The sequence below is a fragment of the Branchiostoma lanceolatum genome, chromosome 9 (genome assembly GCF_035083965.1).
Source record: "Branchiostoma lanceolatum isolate klBraLanc5 chromosome 9, klBraLanc5.hap2, whole genome shotgun sequence".
In the NCBI taxonomy this organism is placed as follows: domain Eukaryota; kingdom Metazoa; phylum Chordata; class Leptocardii; order Amphioxiformes; family Branchiostomatidae; genus Branchiostoma; species Branchiostoma lanceolatum.
This window is the reverse complement of record NC_089730.1, coordinates 428,883-445,880: the sequence shown is the minus strand read 5'-3', so window position 1 is coordinate 445,880 and position 16,998 is coordinate 428,883. Positions and strand designations below refer to the sequence as shown.

Sequence of the window (16,998 nt, the reverse complement as noted above, 5' to 3'; positions counted from 1 at the left end):
CGCAAATGTGGTTAACAGTGGCATTAAATATCAATTTCATACAGATTACAGCAACTAGAATATTTCCCGTTTTCAAGCCTCATAAGATGCTCTGGGTGCCTTTAATACGGCGTAAGAAGCTTTCTGCTTGTCTGAGAAGCTATTTAGGCCAAAGAGAACAAGAAAACACTAAGAGCATTTTACCTACTGTTGTAAGTTAAGCAATACGGCGAAACGACGTTTCCGGTATGTAGCGAAACGACCTGTAACCACGCCGTGTGCCAGGCGAGTCCCGACCGACTTCCCATTGGCTTACAAAGGTTGTCATGGTAACCGGAGGGTATGTTGCATTGTGACTCCTTTGGAACCTTTTCCGTTGGGTCTGTCACAGAACTGCAGTTAGTATTTTCACTCATCCCCTCTACTAATTCCGTATGTATTTCTGACAGGTATGAAATCAACATTGATTAAAACGTTGCCTTTTTAAGAGGATAGTCTGGTCTCACGTGGTCTGAGAGGTAGTGCCATCTGGTGAGGGATATTCATGATCATAGGTGCAATCTACGACCAATGTCAATGCAACTACTCACTGTCAATGACGGTTGCTGACTAATATTCGATATCTTGCTCGACGCATTTATTTCAAAACTTGAAAAAAAAAAGACAACTATAGGGACCATACACAGGTTTCTTTTAACACTGCTCAGGATGAATGCCCCACTGATTATAAACTCGTCTTGTACGTAAACTGGTACATACTGAAGTCTTTCATAGCAGAGTCTTTTTTCATAATACTGTACATTAAAAGTCGATATAGAATGTTGAATATAAAATAACTTGACTGACAAGACAAAGGTAATTTTCATACTGCATTCTCATAGCACGTCGGCGGAACGTAATGCGTATTCAGAAATTAGCCTGCTATTTAAACAACTGCCGAATCTCTTTTGTTCTCTTTGGTCAACGTTGCATCGGAGTAACAACCATTGCATAAGATATGTCTTTGGACACGAGTAAATGAACCTACATGCAGAATATTAATCTTAAATCCTCTAACACAACCCTAAACAATTATGTACTGGCGACGTTCTTATTCTCATCAGATATTCGTAAGTTGGGGGAGGGGGGTGCTGAGGCAGACGTACAGGGTATATATACATATATGATTATAATAAAATGTTTTTTTTTACATAAAAGCATATTCCAAACAACATTGGAACACAGTTGATTCTATTGCAGCCATTTTTAATTGCTGCAGACAATATAGACATGCCCTTAAATGCAATCCAGTCCTCAACCTTCTAGCAGTTTCCATGGGTTCTACTGTTGTCATCTACTAGTTTAAACCTGTTGTATCTGTTATCCAATCAAGAAAGGTCTCCACCCTGGTGTAGATGCCGTACTTGTTGGGCTGCGCACATCCCTCTCCCCACGACATGATGCCCACAATTCCCCACAAGTTGTCCCTGTGCTTCACCACGAGTGGTCCGCCCGAGTCTCCTCGACAAGCATCCTTCTCCTGAAACCTGTCAGACACAACAGACCAACACATAGTCACTACATGTGGGACTGGGCGGAACCTGTCAGCCACATAGGTTAGACAGTTTCCTTCATTTTTCTGTAGCAGGTATATTTTAAAAGGAGGGGTTACTAGCCCATCCACTTTAACATGCTCAATGCACCTCCTCAAATGCAGACCTCTATTTTTCTTCCCTGATATATCATATAAGTTTATAATTACACAATCTTCAAAATTTTGCATGCAAAAAAATAATGAAAATTGCACTGAATGCTCATCGAAATGTTACTACAAAAAAGCTGAAAGAAAATAAAAGGACAGAGAAATTCGCATAACCTGTCTATTCAGAAATGGAAAACAATACTATCTTGATTTCAGATAAAAATACAAATTTGCCATAAGACCCATGACTGGCCATGTTCATGTAGAATGAAGAATACCGACCTGTAACCTGCACAAAGCTGTCTCTGTGTGATGGGAACAACAGTGGACTTCTCACACACAGGCTGGGACACGATGGGGAGACACAGCTCCTGGGGCACCAGGGTGGGGATGCCTGGCACCTCCCCGGGGCGTACCGGGTCAGTCGCTCCCCACCCTGCAAACAACACGGTCGATCCTGCTCTGGTTTGGTAGGAGTCCCGTAAGCTTCCTGTAGAATTAACATTCTATTCTTAAGTGTCTATACTCTATAGCCAGTGGCCTTTTCCCCAAGTTTATAAAATAACCCATGAGATTCTGTTGTCCTGCCCTGGTATAGTTCTTTGTTAAATGCTTGCAACCTGCTATTTCTCTAATGTAATTGTTATTAGCTAAATAGGAAAGTACAAAAGCAGAACAGCAGAAAATGGTCCCTATAGAATTATGTAGCTTCAAGTAAAAATGTTTAACCTGTTGCTTATTTCATTTCATTAAATTCCTAAATGCTGCAAGTTATAGTTGCACTGTAACGTTATCAACCTAGATAAGCTCGAATAAAGTTAATGCCTCACCTGCTAAAATGGCATCAAATATCTATTTGTTATGGGGTTAGGCTGCAGAAGTTTAAAAAAAAATGAAATCCCTTCCCACACCATTCATGGTGTATCAGGTAGCATCCATCTGCATAGGTTTAAATGGGCCACACAACGTTGTGCAATCTGAAATTGCTGCAGTTTGGAAATAGTTGTGCTATGCTTTTGAGCATCAAATTTAGTATTTTGAACATTAAAATAGTATTATGTATTTGCTACAACTTAGGAGATTGAACCTGTGAAATGAAAGCTAAACACTATGTATAATTGCACCAACAACATTGTTAGTGAGGGGAGATAATGCTGGTTTACCCTTGGGCAGACACAGGGTCCTGACAAATGGACCCAGTTGTGAGGGAGTGGACAGCTTCAGCAGGGCGATGTCATAGTCCAGTCTGTCTGGGCGGTACTCAGGAGGCACATGATACTCCTGGACGTACACATACTGCTCTGTCCCCTCCTCCTGGTCTCGGGCGTGTTCCCCAGCTACAACATATAACTGGACAAAAACACAAATATTAAAAGTACATAATGCATTTGTAACATACAAAATACGGTCAAGTGGATTGCAAGTGGACTGTTCTCCATGTATGTACTCACCTGGTCCGGACTAACACGTTCACGTCTCCTCTCCAGACAGTGTGCTGCAGTTAGAACCCAGTCCTTAGCAATGAGAGCCCCTCCACACACCAGCTGAACACCCTGCCTTCTCTCCTGGTAGATAGCCACAAGCCAGGGCCAGGCACCCTTGACTGCCTCAGTCCCCCCCACCACACGGCCACCACTTCCACACTGTCCTGCCGCCAGCTGGGCGGGTTTGGCCCGACCACACTGCTCATAATCTACAACACATAAGGAATGACAAACTGGAGTTGAAGTCATGTTTATGTCAGTTAGAGAATATCATATAACTTCTTCAATTAACAGTTTCATTGTACAAGCTTGTAGCTTGAAAACAAAGAAAAGACAGTTTTACTTGTTGCTTTACTATGTAGAATCAGGATGAGCTACAGATGGTGTCAAATGGACAGTGACTGTATGGTCACGCAACAGGCTCCACGCAAGTTCAATTTGTTGTTTGTCCAGTAAATGTACTTTCCATTGGAACATACATGTATAGTGAGGCCATGATCAACAATCACTTCAAAACACATAAACCTCTAAGACTTCTTCAAACCTTTTCCCCACTGTAAAGCAGAATTTGTCAGGTTTGTCTGGGTAAAATGATCAGGTCAGTCCAGCCTGCCATCTCATGGCAAAACATGACAGAAGTCACAAATTTTGGCAAGATTAAAGAACCTCATTTTCATCTGTCACCCTGGATAAAAATTGACATTTCTGAACAAAATGTGAAATGCCAGAAAAAAATATGTCACAAATTCTATTGAGGATATGCATGGTGGGCTCAACTGTGCAGCTAACGGACTGGTCCCTCTCAGGGCTGATTTTCTTACAAATGTCACAGAACCAAAGAAATAAATTTGTGTGGCCTTAACATGAAATTTCACTCTACCTGCAGTTCTTGTACAGCATTATAAACACCAATGTCTGTAATCGTTTTCATCATAACATAAGATGTAGCTCTTAAATATCAAAGTTGTAGTCACTAGTGTCTATATTTAGTGGTACATGATAAAGCACAGTTCTACTGTAACATTAAATACTGTGTGGATTGAGTATTGGCCCTTAGCTGGTCGCATCAGTTCTGAACCTCACTCCTCTAGTGTGGCCACTCAGGCTTACCGAACAAGCCAAGAATCAAACATGAAAATACTGTCCACCAACCTATTTCCTTCTCAGCAATAGTGTTGACCAAGGTGTCAAAGTTGCTGAAGTCATTGATGAGGAAAACATGTGATGTGAAAGGCTGGGAGGCCACACTATTCAACTCATTCTTGTCAATATTTGCTCCCACACCAACAGCAAATACTTCAAATGCCTGAAAACAAAAAGAAGACAGTCCAACTAAATAGAGACAAAAACAAACTTAAGGAAATATCCAAATAGTACAATGAAATATACACAAAATACACAACGTGCTGGCGTCAACTTATGAAATAATCCCCTCTCAAATATCAGACAATTTTGATAATGCTGCAGCTGAAAATTGCAGAAACGTACATTCAAATAGACTTGTTTTGAGATTCACATATGTAAATTCTCATCCAAAGATGACATTTTATCACTATAAAAGACAATTCTACAAGTAACTTTTTGTAAGTGACTTCATTGCAGTTCATTTTTGTATTCATGCTGTAAGAGTATTCATCATATTCATAAGTAGCTCAGTAAAATGTAATGTTACAGCTATGCGGAGTCTTCTGAAATGGGCCAGACTTACTGGGAAGGAAGCAGATTAATATAACTCAGTTGAGAACAAAAATCAAGGACAGGTACAGCCATTTACATGTACCTGTATCCTGACCTGTACCTGGACCAAAACAAATATGGCCAATTATCTTATAATTATATCTTATCATAATACAGTTGGATATCCTATGATAAATCTTATGTAGTCAATTTCACCTCCTCCTCCCTTAACCGTCGTGCGAACACCCCGGGAGAAGCTCCAACATTAGACTTCCCATCAGTGATGATGAAGAGTGCTCTTTTGGCACCAACTCTGGTCACAGGTAAGACATCATTCAGCACCGTCTGTAGAGCATCTGTCAGGGCTGTCCCACCGCCCTCAGGCTGGGGACGCACAACATCACCGTCAGTTCACTTCAATGGACACCTCGGGTTACAATCACATCCACTTCATTTGTCAATGTGCACTTCATGTAAGGTCTTAAGAAATTACAGTTACTGTGAAACTAGACACAAAACTTCAACAATTCTACATCAGTGACTGACATCCTTCTCCAAATTAACAACCACATCCCTGATGACGGTTCAAGAATTCACTTCATGTTACAAAATCCCAAATGTCATTGATAAGAGTAAAAGAGCTATGTAGTACATGAACAGTATGACAGCAGGCATATACAATGTACGAGTAACAGCAATCTCAATGGACGGACATTCAGAATGGTTACAGTATCTATATCTTCTACATACAATAGTAAACAGGCTTGATTTGAAGAGACAAAGTGGACAGGTAAATCAGTTGTTGGTGGAAGAGGATCGAGGTATGAAGTGAGGTGACCTGTAGTTGTCTGAGTTGATGTAACACCTTCCTCTTGCTGTCCAGCTGACCCAGGTTCCACTCCAGCTGTGCTTGGCTGCCAAATGTCACCAGGGCCACCTGTGTTCCACCTGTACACGTGCCATAAACTTCAAGTCACTTTCAAATTCTTTCCATGCACAGAAATTAAAAAATACTTTGCGAATCGCCTTTTAAATTAAAAAAATAAAGATAACCAAAATTGTGCACATCGAAAAGAATAATCAGACATACACATACACATGCACATGCACATAATGATACTGATAAATGTTCCTGTCATGGGGTCCAAGAATTTGGCCAGAGCACAACAAAGTGGACACATGCGTGTGGATGGAAGAAACAAGAAGTCCTGAAACACAGTTCCTGTCATCAGTCAAACCTGTACATGTGAAAGTGACCACCCCTACTTATAAGGACCACCGAGCCAATGTGACTTTCTGTTGGTCCCTTTCGTAATTCTTCCCATTGACAATCTGGGTTTTGGGGACAGGTCACCGTAGACAAGATTCTTTAAAGAATCTTAAAATAATTTTTTCAACTAAGTGACCACCTGTCAACATGTAGACCAGATTTCCTCAGTCCTCTGAGTTGTCTTCTTGGGCAAGTTTGAATGTATGATTAAAATTCACTTGAAGAACATGATAGTCACACAGTTGTTACCTTCTCTGTTGGTCACTCCAAATTCATTGATGATACTCCTAGTGAACTGGATCGCTCGATTAAAGTCCACAGCATCAATGCTACTGGACTTGTCCAGAGCAAAGACGAGGTCCAGCCCTGCGCTCCCTCTGGACAGGCGTCCCAGGGAGTTCCGTCCTCGGCTGGAGTTGGTGAAGGATTTTATACGATCCACAAAGTCCTCTTTGAGTGATGCTGCAACTTCCTGCAAGGTTTGAGGTGCTGTATTGGAAACAAGTGTTAGAGAGCCAACACTTCACTAATTTTTGGTCTCCTATTTGGCCTTCCCGTAACTATAAACATGTATAAGCCCATAAACAATTCAACACAAACTTCATGAATGATTTATTCAGGTTGGTAAATCACTAGATAACAAGGTTCTTCATTCACAACCAGGATCTGTATACAATCTACGGCTGCCATTTCGCTGACCGTCTGTCACCTTCCTCAGGGCTGGACTATTCCACACTGCAGCTAACGTAACATGCCCTATTTACGTCCAGTTTGGGTCATGTCCACATGTCGCGGTGTATTATGCCAAAGCCTGTTCTCATGAGCAACAAAGAACGTCATAAGTATGATCCTTAGCCATCTTTCTCTTTTATACAAAACAATGAAAAAGGTTTACGTCCAGCGACATAACAGAAAAAACTCAAGTTGCACGGAAGCGTCATGCATGACGTATTTCATATGTAATTCGACACCGCGTATTTTATCATGTTTTTCTAACTTTAAAAGTAGCTGACGTTAAACCTTTCTTTGATATTCAGACTATCCATGGTGATTTGAGGTTTGAAACTCTTGCCAGTTTTCGGAAGGTTTGATACAACCTAGCAACCCCCACTCAGATGATACATTTTTGCACGGCATAACATCATGGCCATTGCGTTTATCACGTGAACGCCACATGCTGCTGATGTCGGGGAAATTCACAACACAAACATTGTTTTCTTCCATCGCGTCAGGCAAGCGGAGGGACAAACATAGTGACTTTACTGTCATTTGTCTGTAGACTACTTTCGACAGTTACCATGCATTTTTCTTGTTAGAAGAGCTGATATTTCTACCCGCTCTGTCTGCGCGGTTTTAAGATAAATAACGTTTTGAATAAATCAGACGTTAATTGGTCATGTTACGTTAGGTGTTGCTGCTGGGACTGGAGAACGTTAACCGAACGTAAAGTATTGCCATATAAGTATGTGATACAAAAGGTAAATTATTGTCACATATGCAAGAGTAATTATTGTCATACATGTACATATATAATTGTCCAGCAGCTCTCAAGCCAGGGGTACACAACAAGTATGAAACCTGCGCTGGCTCGACTTCTCAAAATCTGATCTGTTATTCCGGCTGGACTTTTAGTAATTATCGTTAGTTCATAGTAGTAATGTCGAACAGAAATCTAGCTTTTCATTGTGTTTGTCAACGATTATTGGGATGTATGAAGTGTTATAACCATGTTAGTTGTACATAGTATTCTTATTGTGTCCACTTAACTGTATACGTTACTGTAAGCTGTGGCGCAATTTAGTCTCTATACTGCAATGCCATTTTGTCCAATGTTTTTTCTCAATAAACCTATTACTACTATATTTTGTACTACTGCTACTACTACATTATGCAAGGTTTGTATCTAGTCTAATATGCACAAGATATGGAAAGTTTTGATTAAAGTATCTTTGAGGACTTTAGTTATAAGATTTCCTTATCATGTTATCAGGAGAGCCTATTCCAATCAATCAAGTAGTCCAATGTGCAGTATTGTATAGAGCACCACGAAATTTCATCAAGGACATGGAGAAAGATTAGGAAAATTCCCCTGATAAAGTCCCCTGATTTGTCTCATTTTCGTGATTTTGAGAAAAGCCCTTAACACAAATTTCCTCATGTTACTCAGGTCAAAACAAGCACCTAGCTTCAATTAGAGATGTCGACCTCGAGCGCGTAAAAGAACCCAACACATATATATATGTGGTGGGTTCTTTTACGTGCTTGAGGTGTGGCTCCCCTCAGACACCGGACCTCCATTTAACGTCTTATCCTAGGGACGTCCCTAATTGAAGGTAGGTACTTATTTTGACCTGAGTAAAATGAGGGAATTTGTGTAAAGCACTTTTCTCAAAGTCATTAAAATGAGACAAATCAGGGGACCCTGCCCTATATACTGCAGCAGTATCCATTATTGCAAACAGTAGGGGTCGTTCCCGGTGTGAGTAGATCAAATGAATCTGTCCAGATATGCAGCTTCTACTGTTCAGTACAAACCTGCTATGAGGTGGTTTACTGGGTATGCAATACAAACAAAACAAAACAAACAAACAATAAGTATCAATCTATCCTAGTCTGTCCCAAAGGTCCTGAAGTGACTCTGATTAAAACTCCCCTTGCTGAACCCACCTTGACAGGTGGCAGAGATGCCTGACCAGCGACCGGAGGCCTGACACCGCCGCAGCCGAGGTCCTATCAGGTCATGACCTCGGTCACAAAAGTAGAAGACCTGGCCACCTGGGCGGAGATTGGTGACACGCCTGCGGCCATTTTCTGGGTGTTCGGGGTCAGGGCATACAGTATCTAAAACAGTAAAAGTAAAAGTTGTCCATCATTTAAACAAAGACAATCTGACCGAGAAAAGTCTTGAATCTAATAAGGTTGGAAGTCACATCACCATTACTCACATTTCCTACAGAAGGGTGGGCGACCCCTCCAGGAGCCCTGCACACATCTCAGCATCTGTGGTCCATACAGCCTGTAGCCCTCTTCACAGGTAAAGGATGCCCGCTGTCCTTCTACAAGCACACTGCCATGACGGGGAGCTTCAACTGAAGGACAGCCATCCTCCTGCCTCACCTCTGTAATAAAAGTTTGTCTGAGTCTTGATGTTAGATGTCTTTCCAGTACATAGAGTGTCTCCAACACATTTTGTGTTATGTCCACTAGTTCCTGATAGATTAATCAAACAGTGAAATCTTTTCACTATTTTAATGCCCACTGAATCATAATGCTTGGTATTTGTTGTCCCTAAAATATGAATTTCAAACAGGGATTTTGTGACCCCCAAAAGAAGTTAATGACAAAGCCACACTAATTCAATGTCTTTGTTCTTGGAATCATCTCTTCATTTTTTATGTTTAAAGAAGAGATCAAATGCAGCATTCAGGAAACGAATCAGCCCCCAAATAATAATAAATGACACTAGAATATTTCAGCACCGACAGTTGGCATGCCATACCATCACATATCTCCACACCATCCCCTGTGAAGCCATCCTTACAGCTGCAGCTGTAGGAGCCCTGTGTGTTGATACAGTTGGCCTGAAGGTGACACAACTCAGCCTCCTCATCTGCATCCAGACTGGCTCCATCTCCAGACCCACTCCCGGCCACCTGGTCATTCCACTCCTCACATTCATCAATGTCTGGGTTGAGACAAGGCATTAATGTTATCACCTTCTCTGAGAAGATTATGTTTTGGGCAGCGTTCGTGTGTGTGTGTCTTTACGCTGTCCGTCTGTCAACACGATAACTAAAGAATGCCTGATTGTCTTGATACTTGAGATGTGGGTAGGTCTTGATGAGATCTTGAAATGATTAACTTTTGGGCCTCCTAGCGGCTTGCTATGGTACTACAGTGAAACCTGAGGTTTTGATATATGGTGTTCTGGACATGCTAATCTTTTGGTGCTGATTTTTGAGTGGGATAAGTCAAGTATTAAGTCGTGTAAGTTTGGGCCCCCTTGCGGCTTTTTTAAAAACTGCAGGAGCTGATTATTTATTCCAAACTTTGAAAGAGAATAACTCAACGATGTTGATAGATTGACTAATGATTTACATAATCATATTAAAATTATGCAAATAAGGAGCTACTTTGCAAAATAGGTAAATATATGAATCTGCTGCATTCCATGATAGGACTCTTTATTATGTGACATACATTGTATGTGACTGAGAGAGAGGAATATTGAGATATGCCAATTATGCAAATGGTGCCCTAATTTGCATAATCAATGAGAAAATGCTATAATTCCATCTTGGTAAATGATGGGAATTTCATTCTTGCAGAATTTGGAGGGTACTAAATCATGCAAATAAGGGTCTCATTTACATGAATGAATCATTTGATGAATGTATAACTTTTGGGTCTAGAAAAATGTGGTGTAAGTTTGGGCTCTCTAGCAGCTTCTCATGGAACTGCAGGGGTATTATTGTCAAAAACTTTGGAAGCATGTATCTCAAGAATGGCGGACCTTAATGATTTTTATATATTACTAAGGTAGCCTAAATGAGGACTGACATATTAAGATAGTGATAATGCAAATTATGACAAAATTCAGTGGGAAAATTTGTAATTCCATGATAGGAATTTCATATATGACAAGTCAAGGACAGGACTAAGAATCAATATCAGTTATGCAAATAAGCACCTCATTTGCAAATGTTTGAAAATACATGTTTTTGTGACGTGTGGAGCTTGGCTTAAGGTGTACTATAAATAGACATAGATTATGCAAATCAAGACGTCATTAAACATAAATCATGCAAATTAAGCAAAGAACAGTCAATTAGGCCACACCATCTTAATCTTATGGATGACATCCGCGCGCGCATTGATTCTCGCCTGTTGTCAAAAAAAAAAAAAAAAATCACCTCCTCCAAGGCTACACAGAACTCCGGAACTTGCCGACTTTTGCAACAATGAGAGACATGGGAGAGGAATTGAGGGATTGGCAGAGGGATTTGTGAGCGTAAACCATGGAAGGCTTAATATGGAGTTCAATGCCATGTATGTTGAAACTGCCCTTATGGGTGTATATGAGTATTCTCATCACAGTCATATATCATCCACAGTCCTTGGAGCCAAATACCTTCTAATAGTCTGCTATGATGAACAAGACAACCTACATGTACTCTCCAAGCAGAGGAGTGGGTGCGGCAGGTTTTTGGCATGTTTTTAGGCATTTTTGTCATGGTATTTTTGTCTCTATTTATAGAGAGAGTACCTACATGTATCTCCTACAAATAAACTGTGTTCTGTGGTTCAATTCGCAATACCAGCTTTGTACTAGTAGCCCTGTGGTTTAGCAGTATTTTTTTTTTTTCAGGAATTTTTTTTTTTCGCCCGCGCGCATTAGTTTTGGGGTCTCCAGAGGATGTCATCCATAAAATCAAGTTGGTGTGGCCTTAGAGAATATACCTTGGTAATTGCCAAGGTATGGATCGTGGCACTCTAGCCATTCTAATTGTTTTCAACTCATACCATTGTGTCAAGTTTCCTGTCATAGAGGAAAACTAGCAAAATACATGTACTATGACAGCAATATTGGAATCCTTTCCCTTTGTATTTCGGCATATTTTGTACCTGTGCATGTTGAGTAGGCCTGACTCCACTGTCCACTGGTTACATTGCAAGTTCTCCATTCCAGACCAGTCTGCTGGAAGCCAGGGTAGCAGACAGCTTGCAGCAGTGTGCTGCCGATCCTGTGGTAGAAACCATTCTCTATGTCCGCTGGTACCACTTCACAGCCTACAGGACAAAAGGTACATAAGTTTATGACTCTCCGACGATTATCAGCTCTTATTGTATATTTCACCGGTTTCGGAAGAGTCATCATTTGCTTGATTAATGAGAAAAAAAGTTACTGTACTCTGCTTTGACTTATTTTGTCATAATAGCACTTTTATAGTTGTTAAATTTGTAACTTGGGTAGAGATCATTAGATATGAATTTTGTATTATTTACAAAAATGCTGGTGAAGGAAGTAACGGAATGTGGACGTCTAGATAAGCCTGCTATAAAATCATCTATAGGAGCCTGCATTCACCTGTTGCTCCTGGGCTCAACACCTGCAGCACCACCAGCAACAGCAAGCATGTCCTCTCCATCATAGACTCCTACAATGTATAATTATACACATTAGCATATGTGGAAATAAGTGGGACCTCAGTGATGTATGCTACCAGTATGACTTCGGTAAGTCATGGTATAGAGATGACTATCAGTTTAATAGGCCATTCAAAACAAAAGTTGCCTTCATTATGAAATCTGTGGTCAGGGAGGTTGAACAAAACCAAACACACAAGAGTATGGTATACTGTAACATTAGTTCACATAAAACCGCGGGGTAATATAAAACAGGGATTTTGAAAAACGGGGTATCTACTAGGGAGAAGTGCTCAGATTGTCAGAGCAAGGAGGTTTTAATCAGGTTAAAACCTCTCCGTCAAAGGTCTCAGAGAAGTCCAACCCTCAGAAACTAACATTTCACCAAAACATTTTCGTGGAGGTTATGATAAGATATAAGATGAGATGAAATGTGAGAAACGCACGAATAGCCTATCTCCAAGCAGATGTCAGCGTAACGTTAAATCATAAAGTTTTCCAACCTGCCAGTCTAGTGTCTCAAGATATAATAAGTCGGGACTGTTTGACAAAAAATGTTGTTGTTGTTGTCCTAATTCAATGCTTACACGTCAATTATATCGCTAGAGGTGGTCTCTTGGTGCAAGGAGGTTAAATGTAGATGCTGGGTAATCGACCAGTTAGAAATCGACCAGTCAGAAAAGTTTACGATTTTCCGACCTAACATATGCTTGGAGATTACCAACATCCGTCAGACCACAAGGGACATCACCTATATGTCAGGTCCAAACAACAGCAACAACATGCTGTTGCAGCATTAAGGAGAAAATAAATACATGTAGGAAAGGAAAGGGAAAGGGATCTTGACCAGGAATGAAAGATGTGCGTAACGTTACCTTGTGTGAGGACGTTTAGTCAAGAGTCGTCTGGACCAATATGGGAGAAGAACAACAACGTGGGCCTTTTGTGTCACGTTGGAAACAACTTATCACATTTAGTCAGCTGTGTGAGCGGGCACAGGGCCAGGCTGCCCCGGTATCCCACAGGAACTTCCCAGGAACAGGCACGACTGCACATCCGCATGTTTACCGGGTTGTGTCGCCACACAGGAGGACTGCGGAGTCAGCACCGGCACACACCGCCGAGCTGGGGGGTCGCTTCGGGGTGAGGGACAGTCCGCTTCATGATCGGTAAGGGTCGCTGTTCGCCTTGTGCTCAGCTATGTCAGCTCCATATACTAGGTCATACCAAGAACAAGGAACTGGAGTGTGCTACTTTTGGCTTTTGTCTGTTTCAGAGTGTTCTGCCAGTGGCGCATTGCAAGTTCTGTAAAGTTAAGTAATGTTCTGCCAAAGGCTCTTTAATGATCTTTAATACCATCTGAGGCGGTGAAGTCTGCTCTCTCTGAGTGATTGCCTTGTCGGCCAACTGGGCGATATGTGGTTTAAATTTCCTGATTCAATAAAGAATAGATCGCCGGTAACGTCAAACACGTGCACCTGCAACAATTTTAATTGTCCTTAAAATGACCATTAAGCGGACATCTCACTGGCAAATTGCGCCAGGCCTCCGCAAAGATCCGCAAAGTGACGCAAACCGACTCTCCAACAGAGGTAAGATACGGGGTATTTTCTACGTGTTTTCGCGGTATTTTATACGTCTTTTGACTTTTCCGTTTTTTGTTGGGTCTTCCTAAAAAAAAAAACGGAAAAGTAGAAAGACGTATAAAATAACGCGAAAATACCCCCAGATCTAATACCTCTGCTTGGAAAGTAGCGCAAACCAGCCAAATTAAAAATGAAATCGCAATTAGCAAAATGGCACCAAGTCAACATAGAGGGAATCGGTATCCCCATCCCTAACGTTTTCATGTCTTGGTAACGTTACACTTTGAAATCTTTAACAAGGTTAGATACCAGGGGGCCCAGAATCGACCTTGGCCTTCATCTTACCAAGGAGGTTAGATAACAAATATCGTAATCCATCCAGCGGTTGTTGAGTTATGCTGACTACAAAAATCCGGAGACACAAACACACACACAGGCCGACAGACATAGCCTCTACCAGGCTCCGCTGGATGGCTGGAAAAATAGTAGAAATTGGCCGTAATAGAGTGAATAGTGTGCCAAGGGAGTTAGCTACGGAGGGAGTACATTCTGCCATCAACTGATGGCAGAATGTACTCCCTCCCGTAGTAGAAATTGGCCGTAATAGAGTGAATAGTGTGCCAAGGGAGTTAGCTACGGACTCCGTAGCTAACTCCCTTGGCACACTATTCACTCTATTACGGCCAATTTCTACTATTTTTCCAGCCATCCAGCGGAGCCTGGTAGAGGCTAGACAGACACACACAATCTATAACTCCATTATTTCATGGAGATAATTGCATGATTATCCATTTCTCTCTCTCTTTATAATAGTCTCCAACCAGACCCAATAGATTGCAAAGACCGTATCCAACTGGAAGAAGGAACTTGTAATCCAACCAGACCCAATAGATTGCAAAGACCGTATCCAGTTGGAAGAAGGAACTTGTAATGCAATATAAGGGTTGCAAAACGTACTTCCTCTGCCAGTTTGATACGGTCTTTATGCAACCTATAGATCTGCTTGGAGATTACTCTCTCTGGCACCTCTGCTTCAAAGAAGACTTGGCTTGATATTATAACATATTAATTGAAAGGGGCCAGCGTTAAAAATCCCGGCTACTACTAGCCCCCCGATCGATGCCTCTGCTTGGAGAAAAGGGCAGTACAGCAGAGCACATGTACACTGTGGTTACAACAGGGTCATTGGGTCGAGTCTCAGTGCTTCAATAGTTCGGGAAGTCTGAGGATGGGATAACGTTAATTATCTTGGCTCTGGGACCATGCCACATGGGGTATGTAAACCGCGGAGACCTCTGTAGACCCGGCAACAGTCGGGCTTCCAGGATAGAAGGAGGAGGTCAGACTGCGTCACGATCTCCCAACATGTGCATCATAGTACATTCACGGGGACACGGCAAACGTGCACAACTCTCCTCATTACTAATGCTGACTTGTGGTCTTCCCCCCAGTGAACAACTCATCACTGACCCCATCACTGATAAACTGGACCTTGCCCACTACCGAGAAGTGTTCAGGTTATATGTCCTCTCTCTAGTGTTGGGAAGTTCATTCAACCCACTCACTTCCGGTGCCCATCCACATGTTTGGTTCCGCCACAAGCACGCTGCGGGCTTGAGATCGGAACCTGTTCACGGAATGGCGCTACAACTGGAGATTTTTGCTTGGGCAGTGCTAACCTTTTATGTCTACACTATTTCGGCAGGTAGGTTCCCCCCACTATCGCTGGAATCCTAGTATATATAAGTTAGTGTAAGTTGTTTGTGCTCCATTACGATGTCGACAGGAGAGCCGATCTCACACAGTTGTTTAGACAAGATCTGCCGATATTTCACACGCCAGGAAGTTGTAAAACGTGCAAGCGTAAAAGAGTGATGTTGTTTTATCTGCAAAGGATTGAAAGATTGAAACTTGAAGTAACGTAACTCAGATAGCTCAAGGGCTCGTGAGAAGTGAGGTAGGTTTTGGGCCCCCTAGCAGCTTTTTTGGAACGGCAGGGACTGATTTTCTTTGAAACTATATGGAAGTGAATTTGTTATGATTTTTGGTATTTAACGATTGATATCTCAAGCAATGATTGACATCATTAATTGCAAATTATGCCAATCATGACACAGGACCATATTTCAAACTGGAGGTGTGTTTTTGCAAGGAAAAGAAGAGGATTAAACCAACAGAAGGAGGGTTAATAGATTTTCATTATTTCTGGCATCTTGCTAATTTAGATGAAGACTGACACTTGCATGATTAATGAGGGAATTTCATGATTCTACTGTGCTCCATAATAGAACTTACTTTCATTCATGTCACTTACTTGTACATTTGTAAGTAACTAACAGTTACATGTCAGCATGTAGTAAAACAATTGCATAATTGCAAAAAAACATGTTTTTTTAATTTTTAATTCCTGAAAAATCTATGATAACTTTATGAAACTTAAGGACTCCCATAGTTGTGACATATATAGGTTTGATGAAGGAAATCATCATGGATATGATTATATATAAGTTATGCAAATAATTAAGTTATTTGCATACTTACCTAGACACTTGATGGGAATCTCATATTTGGCAGGTTTTGGACAACATCATTAGTAACTAGAGTTCCATGACCTCATACCTTTGCCAAATGATTTTAACCTTTATGACTGATGTATTATGAATGTTTCTCATTGATTATAAAAATAAATCATCAGTTGATTATCCTCTTCACCCAAAATTGTCCAAAGTATGACAGTCTTATCTTAACAAAGGCTTCTTCTTCTTCTTCTTTGGGGGCAGCCAGCAAATGAGGACCTTATTAGCAAAATTTATATTCAACGACGTTCCCATTCGGCAACCCCATCTTGAGCTGTTATTTCCTCATTAATTATGCAAATTAGGTTTTCATTCACATAATTGATACCTATCTATATACATCAGTTACATATGTAACTGTATCAGTTACATATGTAGCTGCAGCGGCAGTATAAACTTTCCTTATTAATTATGCAAATTAGATACTGATTTGCACAATCAGTGTCTTATTATGTAAATCATCACTCATGCTATCTACACACCAAAAATTATGACCATCTGTCAACCACTTCTTGTTATTCCCGCTCCTGCAGTTCCAGAAAAGCTGCTAGGGGGCCCAAACCTACACAACTTATAATCCTTCCAAAGAGCTATCTAC

The 16,998-nt window shown here is 41.1% G+C and overlaps 2 protein-coding genes across 2 annotated transcripts in view; one reads left to right on the top strand and one right to left on the bottom strand.

Annotated features, from left to right (window-relative positions):
- Window positions 1–594: 594 nt before the first annotated feature.
- LOC136442152 (uncharacterized) lies at window positions 595–13,228 on the bottom strand. Its single transcript, XM_066438825.1, has 14 exons — window positions 13,114–13,228; window positions 12,180–12,249; window positions 11,717–11,881; window positions 9,591–9,776; window positions 9,037–9,210; window positions 8,759–8,932; window positions 6,341–6,580; window positions 5,660–5,769; window positions 5,038–5,205; window positions 4,297–4,450; window positions 3,112–3,353; window positions 2,824–3,010; window positions 1,943–2,150; window positions 595–1,505 (listed from the first exon to the last, which is right to left on the bottom strand). The coding sequence occupies exons 2-14, from the start codon at window positions 12,241–12,243 to the stop codon at window positions 1,316–1,318; spliced, it is 2,262 nt and encodes a 753-aa protein (XP_066294922.1). The 5' UTR covers window positions 12,244–12,249; window positions 13,114–13,228; the 3' UTR covers window positions 595–1,315.
- The window catches only part of LOC136441930 (sushi, von Willebrand factor type A, EGF and pentraxin domain-containing protein 1-like), a 25,137-nt gene continuing 21,292 nt past the window's right edge, over window positions 13,154–16,998 (top strand). Inside the window, exons 1-2 of the mRNA XM_066438492.1 lie at window positions 13,154–13,407; window positions 15,276–15,529. Of these exons, the coding sequence (XP_066294589.1) occupies window positions 13,154–13,407; window positions 15,276–15,529 (508 nt within the window). The remainder of the gene's footprint in view (window positions 13,408–15,275; window positions 15,530–16,998) is intronic.